The 18,401-nt window shown below is 43.4% G+C and overlaps 1 protein-coding gene across 1 annotated transcript in view; it reads left to right on the top strand.

Moving 5' to 3' along the window:
- The window catches only part of LOC134306004 (ribonuclease inhibitor-like), a 29,487-nt gene extending 13,089 nt beyond the window's left edge, over window positions 1-16,398 (top strand). The window contains exons 4-8 of the mRNA XM_062990258.1: window positions 1,711-1,884; window positions 3,743-3,916; window positions 5,515-5,688; window positions 5,935-6,111; window positions 16,235-16,398. Of these exons, the coding sequence (XP_062846328.1) occupies window positions 1,711-1,884; window positions 3,743-3,916; window positions 5,515-5,688; window positions 5,935-6,111; window positions 16,235-16,364 (829 nt within the window). The 3' untranslated portion in view covers window positions 16,365-16,398. The remainder of the gene's footprint in view (window positions 1-1,710; window positions 1,885-3,742; window positions 3,917-5,514; window positions 5,689-5,934; window positions 6,112-16,234) is intronic.
- Window positions 16,399-18,401: the final 2,003 nt, after the last annotated feature.

Raw genomic sequence — 18,401 nt, 5'->3', positions numbered from 1 at the left:
CTCAGCCTAGGTGCACAAAGATATTTAAAGCCAGGTGGGTTGGCCGCATTTAGATGAAAGAAATCGCCTTGTGATTGCCAGGTTTCAGTCAGGAAGAGCAGGTCCAGGTGATGATGTCCGATGAGGTCGTTAAGGAGGACGGCTTTATCAGACATGGAGCGGCAGTTGAACAGGGCCAGGTTTAGCTGACGACATTGAGCAGATGAGGTCTGAACAAAAGTGGGCAAGACCTTGGATCATGGGACCTCACTTAAAACACTAAAGTCCACTCCTCGCTGGAACATCGATGGGTAGCTCCTAGGCCCAGGGGCCACGCCGTAAATCACAGGAATACCCGAGACAGATGACGAATGGTCCCTCGTCCAGCGTAAATGCTCCCGTAAATGATGCCTGTGCTGGGTGGTGTGGTCAGGTACCCTTGCAGGTCGACTGTTCACAATGAAGCGGTCATCAGTGTGGGATGTGACCAAAGGATGTCCACTCCTATGCCTTTCTGTGACTCTTCCAGTCTCTTTGTATCTCTTGCTGTTGTGAATTTTGCCGTTAAGTGTTGTAAATAATGAATCTTTTCTAGATAATTGATCAGGTCAACTCATTTTATAATTAAGAGGTTTATTGAAAAGTTGCAAAGAAATCAGCTCTCCCCAGGCTCTCAGGCTGCAGCGTTCTGAGTCTTCACCCCTAGCGGGAAGTTGAAGCACAGACCCCGTATTGTGCGTTCGATCAGTTTTTATACTTTTGACAAAATGCCCTTTGCTCGTGAAGTGACACATACCTCTGGTCTCTGACTGATCTAATCAATTTTCTGCTGAGCTGTCGTTTTGCCAATTTTTTTTTTGTGTGTGTGTATTCAGCTGAGTGCATCAGTTTCAGAGAGCAGGATGTGCCGACAACAGAGCAGTTTTATGCTCTCACAACCCCCTATATTGTTACAGGGAATTTTATTAAGCACATAAGCTCCTTGTTAGAGAACAGCAAGTTGTGCAGAAAGTACTGAAACATTGAACAGTTGGACATTCAAAAGTTTAGAGAAGGTCACATTAAGTTCACCTGTAAAGGTCAGAGTGCATTTTAGCTTCATCCTGAAATTTCATCTGAAAGCCAAATATCCCGAACTTTTTGAGTAGTGTATGACAAAATTTCCTTTTATTATTTCTTTGAAATAATAAACTGGTGAAGTTTAGTAATAAAGAGAGAAATACATTAATAATAGACGATCTTTGTACATAAAGACTCTCATGTTAGTATGAAGGGGCGCTCAGGTGGTGCAGCAGTAAAGTACACTGGTTTACTTTTGCTGAGATCTGAGGATGTTAGCATGGAGTGAATTTATCTGACCACTTCATACTGGTCAGGACCATGGTGGATCCAGTGCTACTCTAAAACACTTCCATGGAAGTAGGAACACACCCTGGTGTCACACACACACACACACACACACACACACACACACACACACACACACACAGTCACTCATCTATGTTTCAGGATGGAGACAGAAATAAATTTGTCATTTATAATCAGCGGGTAACGTTGTATTAATTCTCAGTCGCTACATGGCTATAGTTAGCACTTGGACTGTGTAGAAATGTGAAGCTCCGCCCCTTTGTAAATCAGTACAGTTGAGCAGTCCTGCTATTGGTTGATTCATCAGTTTAACTGCTTTCACTTTTATCTACAATGTAGTCTGATCTGATTATTTCTCTCCAGGTTTGCTGGTTGTTCTCTAACAGAGGAAAGTTGTGAAGTTCTGTCCTCAGTTCTCAGTTTAAACTCCTCCAGTCTGAAACATCTGAACCTGAATAACAATGAACTGAAGGATTCAGGAGTGAAGCTGCTCTCTGCTGGACTGGAGAATCCACACTGTAAACTGGAGATACTGTGGTAAGATCTTCACTTTCACACTGTAGATACAGAAGATCTTTGTAGACTGAAGACTGATGTTAAGTGCAGTTGGGCAGTAGGTTTCTGTGAGGTGAAACTCGTTCACCTGACTTACTGTTAGAATTAACACACATATTAAACATTATTATCTGATATCTACACTTGATGAATTGGTCGGCCATGTTGGAAAAAGTGTTTACATCACAACTCAGTTTATGTTACATCATCATAAATGTTAAATGTGTCCGACTTCAGCTTCTGACTACACAGGGGGTCATGTGGTGCCTTTTGGTGAAGAATTATCTTTTCCCTTAAGACCCCCCACACCACCTGAAAGCAGGGAGTGTCTTCTTTCATGTGCACACACACACACACACTCTCTCTTTTTAGATGCAATAACTCACACCAGGAGCCACTTAGTATTATGTGGAAAGGAGGAGGACTCAAAAATGCAGATAAAATTAATATTTATTAATGTTAAATCAAAAGACAAAAAACAAAAGACAGAACAGAAAACAGAAAAGTCAAAACAGAGAACAAAAAAACGAATCGTGAGAACCCCGATTGACACTGCTGAACACTGCAGGCAGCTGAAGCTGAAAAAGGAAAATGAAAAAAAACCCCACAAAAGCCGAGACGAGAACCCCGGTCGCCCGAATATAAAGACCCGGAAGACACAAAGCGCGTCTCGCCACTAGACGGGACTGGTTGGCGTTGGGGAGAGCCGACCTGTAATAGATAGAAAAAAGAGAAGCGTAACCCAGCTTCGCCACCCCGGATTTAGCAAACTGCTTAACCTCGAGTTAATACAAAAACCGGTTTAACCAGTAAAATGGCCGTCGCTAGCCACCTGCGGTTGCTACAGGAGAATGCTAGCGGGTAACGTCAAAACAATACCAGCGTGAGGGCTGGACGGAATCGCACCGCACTTTCTCTGTCAGAAGCAAAATCAAGGAACTATTTTACCTCGGCCTTTCAGCCTACACACCCAACCGACCTACAAGCCGCCTGGGGTAACCGTCTAGCCCTGTAAAGTGAGTGGACACCGCTGTCATGCCAGAAACAAAAAACAAATGTGCGATGCCCGCTGCTGCACTGCGCAGGCTTAAATAAGCCAGCTGCAGCTGCAGGTCGTCAGCCTTAATTACAAGGCCACCTATTTGAGGCCTGTGTTTTAGATGTTCTGTAATGCCTGCTTTGCTGGGAACCCCGGGTAAGTTCACCAGCTACTGCAGGCACCCTAATACTTAGAGAAGCTATATTACCCTCTGAGTGTTTTTGTGTTCAGAGAAAAAAAAGCAGAAAGAAAAACTGAAATGCAGAAATAAGATTAAAATGCAGGGAACCATTGGGAGAACATAAAAAACTCTTCACAGACAAAAATCTAAAATGATAACTGAAGCTAGGAGCTCAGGAGCTGTGTTACAGTGCAGTACTCACTCTACCAGCTGCTCCACCCACCGTCCTGGTATATCTGGAGTTTGAACAGCACTATGAAAACTCCTGTGTGATTATAAAGCAGCTTCCATTGGTTGGTGTTTGGGAGGGTTTTTGGTTTTGAATGTGTAGATGTTTTAGTGGGATTGTTGCTAAATGATCTACCAGCTAACAAAGATCTACTGAAGATTCAGCATTTCAACTCTGAAAGCCTTTAAAATGTGGAATCCACTTTAAGTCTGAAATCACATTTTACACTCATGTTGGAAGGATTACTGATTTAGCATCATCAATTCAGCTGCTTTTACTTTCATCTGCAATGCAGTCTGGGTAATATTATCAGATCTGCTACTTAGATTCCACCTACTGCTGCAGGGTGACGTCTTTCATTTCTCTGATTGATCTGATTATTTCTCTCCAGGTTGTGTCTATGTTCTCTAACAGAGGAAAGTTGTGAAGTTCTGTCCTCAGTTCTCAGTTTAAACTCCTCCAGTCTGAAACATCTGGACCTGAGGTACAATAAACTGAAGGATTCAGGAGTGAAGCTGCTCTCTGCTGGACTGGAGAATCCACACTGTACACTGGAGATACTGGAGTAAGATCTTCACTTTCACACTCTAGATACAGAAGATCTGTTTTACTCTGAAGCATCATTTTATTAAAAGCTAAACATTGGTAGATGGTTTGTTTGTGACTCTTTGGAGTCTTCATACATCATCACATCCTATCATGATTGTTTCTTTACTGTAGCTCACTAACTTACCTGAGATTAGATCCTAAACTTAGCATGTTAGCTCTGATTTAGCATGTTAGCTCTGACTTAGCATGCTAGCTCTGAAAAGCTGGCAGTTTAATGCTCTGAAATTAATTTGTGGAACTAAATTAGGTTCTTCATGAACACAAAGTTTTTTACATCGTGACTCACTGACTCAGTTACATTAACCAGTTGGGTGGGTAGCACTGTCGCCTCACAGCAAGAAGATCCAGGGTTCGATCCCCAGGTGGGGTTTCCTCCGGGTCCTTTCTGTGTGGAGTTTGCATGTTCTCCCTGTGTCTGCGTGGGTTTCCTCCAGGAGCTCCGGTTTCCTCCCACAGTCCAAAAACATGGAAGAGAGGTAAAGTGGAGACACTAAATTGTCCTTAACTGTTTTTGACATTGATCTTGTGAACTGATGAATCTCGTGTAACTAGTTTTTCATCAATGTGTTCATACGTTCACCAGAACGACCGTTCCTGTCATGAAAGTAACCAAAGTGTGTAAAACATGACGTTAAAAATCCTAATAAACAAACACTAACCAGTTCATCCTGGTCGGGGGTGTAGTGGGTAAAAAGAGGCACCAGTTGGAGAGACACCCTGGACAGATGCTGCTTTTAAATGCACGTCGAGCAGAAGGTTTCCCTGAGATCAAACTCGTTTACCTGAATCGGTCGTGTTCATGTGGTTTGTGTGGGAAGATAAAAAAATATGGAGGCTGTCAAGCTTATATATTTATTTTATTATTTGTGTTAATTGTAGATATTTAAAAGTGTTACAGTTAAAATTAACATACAAATTGAACATTATTATTTGATTTCCACCCTTAATGAATTGTTCAGCCATAATGAGTTTACATCAAAATTCAGTGTTCACATCACAATAACTACAAATGATGCAGTACTAGCTGCACCACCGTACCAAACATTAGGAGTGTGGTGGTGATTAGCCTCATTTGTTCTGTTCTCTGTTAACAAGCTAAGCTAAGACTGTAAACAAACAAACAAAAACACTAGAGAAACAGCAGATAATCGAATTCCTCCTCTTCTCTCATGATTAATTAGTTAAGCACCATTAATTAAACTAGAACTGAAATCCCAGCTTCCATTGGTTGGTGTTTGGGAGGGTTTTTGGTTTTGAATGTGTAGATGTTTTAGTGGGATTGTTGCTAAATGATCTACCAGCTAACAAAGATCTACTGAAGATTCAGCATTTCAACTCTGAAAGCCTTTAAAATGTGGAATCCACTTTAAGTCTGAAATCACATTTTACACTCATGTTGGAAGGATTACTGATTCAGCATCATCAATTCAGCTGCTTTCACTTTCATCTGCAATGCAGTCTGGGTAATATTATCAGATCTGCTACTTGGACTCCACCTACTGCTGCAGGGTGACGTCTTTCATTTCTCTGATTGATCTGATTATTTCTCTCCAGGTTGTGTCTATGTGATCTAACAGAGGAAAGTTGTGAAGTTCTGTCCTCAGTTCTCAGTTTAAACTCCTCCAGTCTGAAACATCTGAACCTGAATCAGAATAAACTGAAGGATTCAGGAGTGAAGCTGCTCTCTGCTGGACTGGAGAATCCACACTGTACACTGGAGATACTGTGGTGAGATCTTCACTTTCACACTGTAGATACAGAAGATCATTCCTACAGAAACTGTTGATGATGTGTGGAGGAGTTTGATATTTTACTCGTGTTTCCACACACAATAACACAATAAGTGATAAAACACGTCATCACTTCATGATTAAGATGATTTCTCAGTGATGTTGTCTGGTTGTGGATCTGAATGGAGATGGAGTAGGAGGTGGGAGAAGATGATGATTTTTATTAAATGATTTTCTTCTGCAGGTTAAATTACTGCAGTATTACAGATGAAGGTTTTACTGCTCTGGCTTCAGCTCTGAAATCAAATCCATCATCACGTCTGAGAGAACTGCAACTGAGCCACAATAATCCAGGAGAATCAGGAGTAAAACTGCTCAAAGATCTAGAGGTGGATCCACAACGTAACCTGAAGGAACTACAGTGAGTTACTGTTGATTTATACACACACACACACATGCACACATTACACACACATGTACACATTACACACACATTACACACACATTACACACACTACACACACATTACACACACTACACACACATGCACACATTACACACACATGCACACACATGCACACATTACACACACATGTACACATTACACACACATTACACACACACAACACACACATGCACACATTACACACACATGTACACATTACACACACATTACACACACACAACACACACATGCACACATTACACACACATGTACACATTACACACACATTACACACACTACACACACATTACACACACTACACACACATGCACACATTACACACACATGTACACATTACACACACATTACACACACACAACACACACATGCACACATTACACACACATGTACACATTACACACACATTACACACACTACACACACATTACACACACTACACACACATGCACACATTACACACACATGCACACACATGCACACATTACACACACATGTACACATTACACACACATTACACACACACAACACACACATGCACACATTACACACACATGTACACATTACACACACATTACACACACACAACACACACATGCACACATTACACACACATGTACACATTACACACACATTACACACACTACACACACATTACACACACTACACACACATGCACACATTACACACACATGTACACATTACACACACATTACACACACACAACACACACATGCACACATTACACACACATGTACACATTACACACACATTACACACACTACACACACATTACACACACTACACACACATGCACACATTACACACACATGCACACACATGCACACATTACACACACATGTACACATTACACACACATTACACACACACAACACACACATGCACACATTACACACACATGTACACATTACACACACATTACACACACACAACACACACATGCACACATTACACACACATGTACACATTACACACACATTACACACACTACACACACATTACACACACTACACACACATGCACACATTACACACACATGCACACACATGCACACATTACACACACATGTACACATTACACACACATTACACACACACAACACACACATGCACACATTACACACACATGCACACATTACACACACATGCTCACATTACACACACATTACACACACACAACACACACATGCACACATTACACACACATTACACACACACAACACACACATGCACACATTACACACACATGTACACATTACACACACATTACACACACACAACACACACATGCACACATTACACACACATGTACACATTACACACACATGTACACATTACACACACATTACACACACACAACACACACATGCACACATTACACACACATGTACACACATGCACACATTACACACACATGTACACATTACACACACATTACACACACACATTACACACACATGCACACATTACACACACATGCACACACATGCACACATTACACACACATGTACACATTACACACACATTACACACACACAACACACACATGCACACATTACACACACATGCACACATTACACACACATGCACACATTACACACACATTACACACACACAACACACACATGCTCACATTACACACACATGCTCACATTACACACACATGTACACATTACACACACATGTACACATTACACACACATGTACACATTACACACACATGCTCACATTACACACACATGTACACATTACACACACATGTACACATTACACACACATGCACACATTACACACACACGCTCAAATTACACACACATGTACACATTACACACACATGCACACATTACACACACATGCTCACATTACACACACATACTCACATTACACACACATGCTCACATTACACACACATGCTCACATTACACACACATGTACACATTACACACACATGCACACATTACACACACATGCTCACATTACACACACATGCACACATTACACACACATGTACACATTACACACACATGTACACATTACACACACATGTACACATTACACACACATGTACACATTACACACACATGTACACATTACACACACATGCTCACACTACACACACATGCTCACATTACACACACATGTACACATTACACACACATGTACACATTACACACACATGCTCACATTACACACACATGTACACATTACACACACATGCTCACATTACACACACATGCTCACATTACACACACATGCTCACATTACACACACATGTACACACAACACACACATGCACACATTACACACACATGCACACATTACACACACATGCACACATTACACACACATTACACACACACAACACACACATGCACACATTACACACACATGCTCACATTACACACACATGTACACATTACACACACATGCTCACATTACACACACATGCTCACATTACACACACATACTCACATTACACACACATGTACACATTACACACACATGTACACATTACACACACATGTACACATTACACACACATACTCACATTACACACACATGCTCACATTACACACACATTACACACACACAACACACACATGCACACATTACACACACATGTACACATTACACACACATGCACACATTACACACACATGCACACATTACACACACATGTACACATTACACACACATGCTCACATTACACACACATGTACACATTACACACACATGTACACATTACACACACATGCTCACATTACACACACATGTACACATTACACACACATGCTCACATTACACACACATGCTCACATTACACACACATGCTCACATTACACACACATGCTCACATTACACACACATGTACACATTACACACACATGTACACATTACACACACATGCTCACATTACACACACATGCTCACATTACACACACATGCACACATTACACACACATGTACACATTACACACACATGTACACATTACACACACATGCTCACATTACACACACATGCTCACATTACACACACATGTACACATCACACACACATGCTCACATTACACACACATGTACACATTACACACACATGTACACATTACACACACATGCACACTTTACACACACATGTACACATTACACACACATGTACACATTACACACACATGCTCACATTACACACACATGTACACATTACACACACATGCACACATTACACACACATGCACACATTACACACACATGCTCACATTACACACACATGCTCACATTACACACACATGTACACATTACACACACATGCACACATTACACACACATGCTCACATTACACACACATGCTCACATTACACACACATGCACACATTACACACACATGCACACATTACACACACATGCACACATTACACACACATGCACACATTACACACACATGTACACATTACACACACATGCACACATTACACACACATGTACACATTACACACACATGCTCACATTACACACACATGTACACATTACACACACATGCACACATTACACACACATGCTCACATTACACACACATGCACACATTACACACACATGCACACATTACACACACATGCTCACATTACACACACATGCTCACATTACACACACATGCACACATTACACACACATGCACACTTTACACACACATGTACACATTACACACACCTGTACACATTACACACACATGTACACATTACACACACATGTACACATTACACACACATGCTCACATTACACACACATGCACACATTACACACACATGCACACATTACACACACATGTACACATTACACACACATGCTCACATTACACACACATGTACACATTACACACACATGCACACATTACACACACATGTACACATTACACACACATGCACACATTACACACACATGCACACATTACACACACATGCTCACATTACACACACATGCTCACATTACACACACATGCACACATTACACACACATGTACACATTACACACACATTCTCACATTACACACACATGTACACATTACACACACATGCTCACATTACACACACATGCTCACATTACACACACATGTACACATTACACACACATGCTCACATTACACACACATGTACACATTACACACACATGCTCACATTACACACACATACTCACATTACACACACATGCTCACATTACACACACATGTACACATTACACACACATGCTCACATTACACACACATGTACACATTACACACACATGTACACATTACACACACATGCACACATTACACACACATGCACACATTACACACACATGCTCACATTACACACACACGCACACATTACACACACATGCTCACATTACACACACATGTACACATTACACACACATGTACACATTACACACACATGCACACATTACACACACATGTTATGTGGGAGAAAGGAGGACTCAAATGCAGATTTAAAAAAAATATATATATTTTATTTTTTAAACACCAAAAACAAACACAAATTAAAAGAAACCAAAAACGACTCGGGAGAACCCCGACTGATGCCGCTGGGCGCCGCAGGCAACAAAACTGAAAAACTAAAGAAATAGAAAGAATAACAAACACTGGGACGCGAACCCCAGTTGTCTAGGTGCGAGCCGGTCTCGTTCACCGCTGCACTACGCAGGCGTAAGTGATACTTAGAAATACGGCGCTAAAACGGGGTCGAGGGAATCACGGGATCAGGCTCGGTCTCCAGTCTGGTTGGTTCCCACTGTCTAGACAGGGCATTTGGTTTACCATTCTTGTATCCCGGTTTATATGACAGTGTAAAATGGAACCTTCCAAAAAATAATAACCATCGAGCCTGACGAGAATTCATCCTTTTCACTTGCTGGATGAACGACAAGTTCTTGTGGTCAGTCCAGACAAGGAGTGGATGTCTAGCTCCCTCGAGCCAGAGTCGCCACTCGTCTAATGCCAACTTAATAACCAGAAGTTCCCTGTCTCCAACCGGGTAATTTCGCTCAGCTGGAGTCAGGTAGTGCGAAAAGAAAGAACAAGGATGCAACTTCTTTTCTGGCCCCACTCTCTGGGACAAAACAGCCCCAACTCCAACCTCAGAGGCATCAACCTTGACCACGAAGGGTTCCTCTGGGTCGGGTAACTGCAAGACAGGAGCAGTTTTTAAGAGAGCTTTGAGCCGGTCAAAGGCTTGTTGGGCCTGCACCGTCCACTTGAAAGGACCCTTACCAGTAAGGGCTGTCAACGGAGCAGCGACTGTGCTAAAGTTCTGAATAAATCGCCTAAAAAAGTTAGCAAAGCCCAAAAACCTTTGCATTTGGCGAACAGAACTTGGAGTTGGCCAATTCTTCACCGATTCAACTTTAGCCAGGTCCATGCGAAGGGCGCCCTGAGACACGATGAACCCCAGGAACGAAACCGTGGGGGAGTGAAAGACGGACTTCTCCAGCTTGACGAAAAGATGGTGATCGAGCAGAAGCTGGAGGACTCGTTGGACATGCCCTATATGTTCGTCGATGGATCGGCTAAAAATAAGGATATCATCTAAATAAACATAGACAAACTTATCAAGAGTCTCCCGTAGGACCTCATTGATGAAACGCTGGAAGACTGCGGGGGCATTCATTAACCCAAAGGGCATCACCAGATATTCATGGTAGCCAGTGGGCGTAATGACGCAGTCTTCCACTCATCCCCATGCCTGATCCGGATCAGATTGTACACGCTGCGTAAATCGAGCTTTGTAAACACTGATGCTCACTGAAGGGCTTCAAAAGCCGTGGCCGGCAGCGGGTACCGATCCTTGATCGTAATGGCATTCAGACCGCGATAATCGACACGGGCGCAAACTACCGTCCTTCTCACCAACAAAAAAGAACCCCGCCCCGGCCGGGGAGGAAGAAGGACGGATGAACCCTTGTTTAAGTGCCTCGCACACATACTCCTCCATGGCCACCTTCTCCGGACCAGAGAGCGAGAAAAGGCGCACTCTAGGAGGGGTAGTGCCAGGCAACAAGTTGATGGCGCAGTCGAATGGTCTGTGGGGGGGCAAGTTCTGCGCCCTGGACTTGCTAAAAACCTCCCGTAGGTCATGGTACACAGGAGGAACTGTGGCCAAATCCAGGGTCTCCATCTTAGGTTCAGACAAATTGAGAGTCGTCCCGGCCTGCAACAAGCATGAATCTCGACACCGCGTTCCCCAAATGAAGACTGATCCAGAGGCCCAGTCGATCTGGGGTTTGTGTCTTTGCAACCACGAATACCCCAAAACCACCTGGAGGTGAGGAACGTGAGTCACTAGGAAGGTGATCCGTTCCTCGTGGTTTTGCAGACGTAACGTGAGAGGTTTCGTCTGTTGGGTAATCGGGCTGCCTGCTACAGCTCGGCCATCCACAGCATGGACCGAGACCGGTATTATTAGCGGTTGGACCTCTATCCCCAGCCTGCGTACCAAGTTGATATCAATAAAATTCTCCACCGCGCCTGAATCAACACAAACCTTTAGGTTTGTGTCTCCTGAACCCCAAGACAACCAGGCCTGTAGAAATAGGCCCTGACCAGGGATGTTAAATCGTCCTTCTCTCGACTCCCTGGCTCGAGAGCGGCCTACTCGTTTAATGGTTGCCTGGGTCGAGGGGACGAACCCGATGCCAACGGAGCGTCAGCCTGTGTTGACCCCAATTGCATGAGTTCAGGATCCAGGTCGGGCGGAGGTGGTCTGGGAGGACCCTGCGAACGGGTGAACGGGGGACAGGTACACCGTTCCCACGCTCGCTGACGGAGACGGGTATCAATGGATGTGGCCAGTTTGTAAAAGGCCTTAAGGGTGGTAGGAAGGTCCCTAGTGGCCAGCACGTCCTTAACCTTACCTCCTAAACCATGATGAAAAATGGCCGTAAGGGCCCCCTCATCCCACCCACACTCAGCAGCTAGCGTTCGGAACTCTATGACGTAGTCTGCTACCGAGCGCCCCCCTTGGGTAAGCTCTAGTAGCCGAGGGCTTGCCTCGCGACCCCCTGTAGGATGAAAGAAGGTTTCTTTAAGAGCTTCCTTAACCTTGCCTTCAGAAGAGCATTCGGGGGCATTTTGCTCCCAGAGGGCAGTGGCCCATTCTAAAGCCCTTCCAGTAAGAAGGGAAATAATATATGCAACCTTTGAACGCTTGGTGGGGTACCAAGAGGGTTGCAACTCGAACGCTAGTGAGCATTGAAGGAGAAATCTGCGACAGCTCTTGGCCTCTCCCGAAAACCTTTCGGGAGGAGGAATGGGAGTGTCGCGGATAGCAAACTCTCCAGTGTGGGCGGGAGAGTGGACTGCGGAATTAGAGCTGGGTTCGGTAGTTGGCACCCGCTGGGTCAGCTCCGCCACCCGCTGTGCCAACTGATTAGGAGCCATCTCATGTCTACCCAACGCGACCCCCTGGTGGCGTAACACGTCTGTGACGGGTGGGGAATCTGCTGAGTCCATTTTTTGGTCACACCTTTCTGTTACGTGGGAGAAAGGAGGACTCAAATGCAGATTTAAAAAAATAAATGATTTTATTTTTTAAACAACAAAAACAAATACCAGGCAAATGAAACCAAAAACGACTCGGGAGAACCCCGATCGATGCCGCTGGGCGCCGCAGGCAACAAAACTGAAAAACTAAAGAAATAGAAAGAATAACAAACACTGGGACGCGAACCCCAGTCGCCTAGACATGAGCCGGTCGCGTTCACCGCTGCACTACGCAGGCGTAAGCGATACTTAGATATAAATAAGCCAGCCCACAGCTGCGGGTGATCAGCCCTAATTGGAAGACTTATTATTTCAGGCCTTCGTTTGCTGAGCTCTGTAATGCCTGCTTCGCCGGGAACCCAAGAGACGTTCACCAGCTACCGCAGGCACCCTAATAATAGCATCTTGATCTTTTTATGGGGTCTGGCCAAACAAACCTGGTTTATATGGGCACAGAGCAGTCACCAGTTGTAGTTAATCATTATGACTAAGGATGAATTAGGAGGCACTGCCGCAAATCTAACGACATTTTAGAACGTTCTACAACGCTAAATGAAACCACAATGAAGCCACGAGTTTGCAAGCATATGATTTATTTAATAACATTGATTTTAATACATCTATTAGTAATGGCTGTGTCAGAAACAGTTACCTTCAGAAATAACAGGGCTGTCCCCATACTTTTGGCTGCGATAAGAGCGATGCAAAAGTGTTGTCTTAGAAACAGAGTTTGTAACATATCCCTAAATGTAATTTCAACTGATGGTGCTCTTGCAGTAATAATACAGTGACACTAGAGGCGCTGAAAAGCACTGTCACTAAAATGAAAGTACAACAGACAATGGAAAATATTAGTAAAGTATTACTTAAGTAGTATTATTAGTAGTGTTATTAGTAGTATAGTTAGTAGTATTATTAGAAGTATACAGTGGGGTCAAAAAGTATTTAGTCAGCAACTGATTGTGCAAGTTCTCCTACTTAGAAAGATGAGAGAGGTCTGTAATTTTCATCATAGCTACACTTCAACTATGAGAGACAAAATGAGAAAAAAAATCCAGGAAATCACATTGTAGGATTTTTAAGGAATTTATTTGTAAATTATGGTGGAAAATAAGTAAAATCTTACAGACCTGTAACTTCTTCTTTAAGAAGCTCTTCTATCCTCCACTCGTTACCTGTATTAGTGGCACCTGTTTGACCTCGTTATCTGTATAAAAAACACCTGTCCACAGCCTCAAACAGTCAGACTCCAAACTCAACCATGGCCAAGACCAAAGAGCTGTCGAAGGACATCAGGAAGAAAATTGTAGACCTGCACCAGGCTGGGAAGAGTGAATCTACAATAGGCAAGCAGGTTGGTGTGAATAAATCAACTGTGGGAGCAATTGTAAGAAAATGGAAGACATACAAGACCATTGATAATCTCCCTTGGGGTCAAGATCTCATCCCGTGGGGTCAAAATGATCATGAGAACGGTGAGCAAAAATCCCAGAACTACACGGAGGGACCTGATGAATGACCTGCAGAGAGCTGGGACCAAAGTAACAAAGGCTACCATCAGTAACACACTACGCCGAGAGGGACTCAAATCCTGCAGTGCCAGGCGTGTCCCCCTGCTTAAGCCAGTACATGTCCAGGCCCGTCTGAAGTTTGCCAGAGAGCATATGGATGATCCAGAAGAGGATTGGGAGAACATCATGTGGTCAGATGAAACCAAAATGGAACTTTTTGGTAAAAACTCAACTCGTCGTGTGTGGAGGAAGAAGAATGCTGAGTTGCACCATACCTACAGTGAAGCATGGGGGTGGAAACATCATGCTTTGGGGCTGTTTTTCTGCAGAGGGGACAGGACGACTGATCCGTGTTAAGGGAAGAATGAACGGGGCCATGTATCGTGAGATTTTAAGCCAAAACCTCCTTCCATCAGTGAGAGCATTGAAGATGGAACGTGGCTGGGTCTTCCAGCATGACAATGATCCCAAACACACCGCTCGGGCAACGAAGGAGTGGCTCCGTAAAAAGCATTTCAAGGTCCTGGAGTGGCCTAGCCAGTCTCCAGACCGCAACCCCATAGAAAATTTGTGGAGGGAGTTGAAAGTCTGTGTTGCCCAGCGACAGCCCCAAAACATCACTGCTCTAGAGGAGATCTGCATGGAGGAATGGGCCAAAGTACCAGCTACAGTGTGTGCAAACCTGGTGAAGACTTACAGGAAACGTTTCACCTCTGTCATTGCCAACAAAGGTTATGTTACAAAGTATTGAGTTGAACTTTTGTTATTGACCAAATACTTATTTTCAACCACAATTTACAAATAAATTGTTTAAAAATCCTACAATGTGATTTCCTAGATTTTTTTTCTCATTTTGTCTCTCATAGTTGAAGTGTACCTATGATGAAAATTACAGACCTCTCTCATCTTTCTAAGTAGGAGAACCTGCACAATCAGTGGCTGACTAAATACTTTTTGACCCCACTGTAGTTAGTAGTATTTTATTGAAATATGTTTAATTGTGTGATATCTGTCTTTATTAGTGAGATCAGAATCGGACATTCCATCAGCGACGCTGAAAAGAACTACGTAAAATCAAGAAAACGAACAGTTCTGAACTGCCTACAGGAGCACAGCATACCATGTACTAAGGTACACAACACCGTTCTGTAACACACATCACTACACACCCTGTACTAAGGTACACAACACCGTTCTGTAACACACATCACTACACACCCTGTACTAAGGTACACAACACCGTTCTGTAACACACATCACTACACACCCTGTACTAAGGTACACAACACCGTTCTGTAACACACATCATCACTACACACCCTGTACTGAGGTACACAACACGGTTCTGTAACACACATCATCACTACACACCCTGTACTGAGGTACACAACACCGTTCTGTAACACACATCATCACTACACACCCTGTACTGAGGTACACAACACTGTTCTGTAACACACATCATCACTACACACCCTGTACTGAGGTACACAACACGGTTCTGTAACACACATCATCACTACACACAATGTACTAAGGTACACAACACCGTTCTGTAACACACAACATCACTATACACCCTGTACTGAGGTACACAACACCGTTCTGTAACACATCACTACACACCCTGTACTGAGGTACACAACACTGTTCTGTAACGCACAACATCACTACACACCCTGTACTGAGGTACACAACACCTTTCTGTAACACATCACTACACACCATGTACTAAGGTACACAACACCGTTCTGTAACACACATCACTACACACCCTGTACTAAGGTACACAACACCGTTCTGTAACACACATCATCACTACACACCCTGTACTGAGGTACACAACACGGTTCTGTAACACACATCATCACTACACACCCTGTACTGAGGTACACAACACCGTTCTGTAACACACATCATCACTACACACCCTGTACTGAGGTACACAACACTGTTCTGTAACACACATCATCACTACACACCCTGTACTGAGGTACACAACACGGTTCTGTAACACACATCATCACTACACACCCTGTACTGAGGTACACAACACCGTTCTGTAACACATCACTACACACCCTGTACTGAGGTACACAACACTGTTCTGTAACGCACAACATCACTACACACCCTGTACTGAGGTACACAACACCTTTCTGTAACACACAACATCACTATACACCCTGTACTGCGCTACACAACACCGTTCTGTAACACATCACTACACACCCTGTACTGAGGTACACAACACCGTTCTGTAACACACAACATCACTACACACCCTGTACTGAGGTACACAACACCGTTCTGTAACACACAACATCACTATACACCCTGTACTGAGGTACACAACACCGTTCTGTAACACATCACTACACACCCTGTACTAAGGTACACAACACCGTTCTGTAACACACATCACTACACACCCTGTACTAAGGTACACAACACCGTTCTGTAACACACATCATCACTACACACCCTGTACTGAGGTACACAACACGGTTCTGTAACACACGTCATCACTACACACAATGTACTAAGGTACACAACACCGTTCTGTAACACACATCATCACTACACACCCTGTACTGAGGTACACAACACTGTTCTGTAACACACATCATCACTACACACCCTGTACTGAGGTACACAACACTGTTCTGTAACACACATCATCACTACACACAATGTACTAAGGTACACAACACCGTTCTGTAACACACAACATCACTATACACCCTGTACTGAGGTACACAACACTGTTCTGTAACACATCACTACACACCCTGTACTGAGGTACACAACACTGTTCTGTAACGCACAACATCACTACACACCCTGTACTGAGGTACACAACACCGTTCTGTAACACACAACATCACTATACACCCTGTACTGAGGTACACAACACCGTTCTGTAACACATCACTACACACCCTGTACTAAGGTACACAACACCGTTCTGTAACACACATCACTACACACCCTGTACTAAGGTACACAACACCGTTCTGTAACACATCACTACACACCCTGTACTAAGGTACACAACACCGTTCTGTAACACACATCACTACACACCCTGTACTAAGGTACACAACACCGTTCTGTAACACACATCATCACTACACACCCTGTACTGAGGTACACAACACGGTTCTGTAACACACATCATCACTACAC

Source organism: Trichomycterus rosablanca, unplaced genomic scaffold (genome assembly GCF_030014385.1).
Source record: "Trichomycterus rosablanca isolate fTriRos1 unplaced genomic scaffold, fTriRos1.hap1 scaffold_179, whole genome shotgun sequence".
Taxonomy (NCBI): domain Eukaryota; kingdom Metazoa; phylum Chordata; class Actinopteri; order Siluriformes; family Trichomycteridae; genus Trichomycterus; species Trichomycterus rosablanca.
The sequence above is the reverse complement of the archived record's forward strand: the minus strand, read 5'-3'. Positions and strand labels throughout refer to the sequence as shown.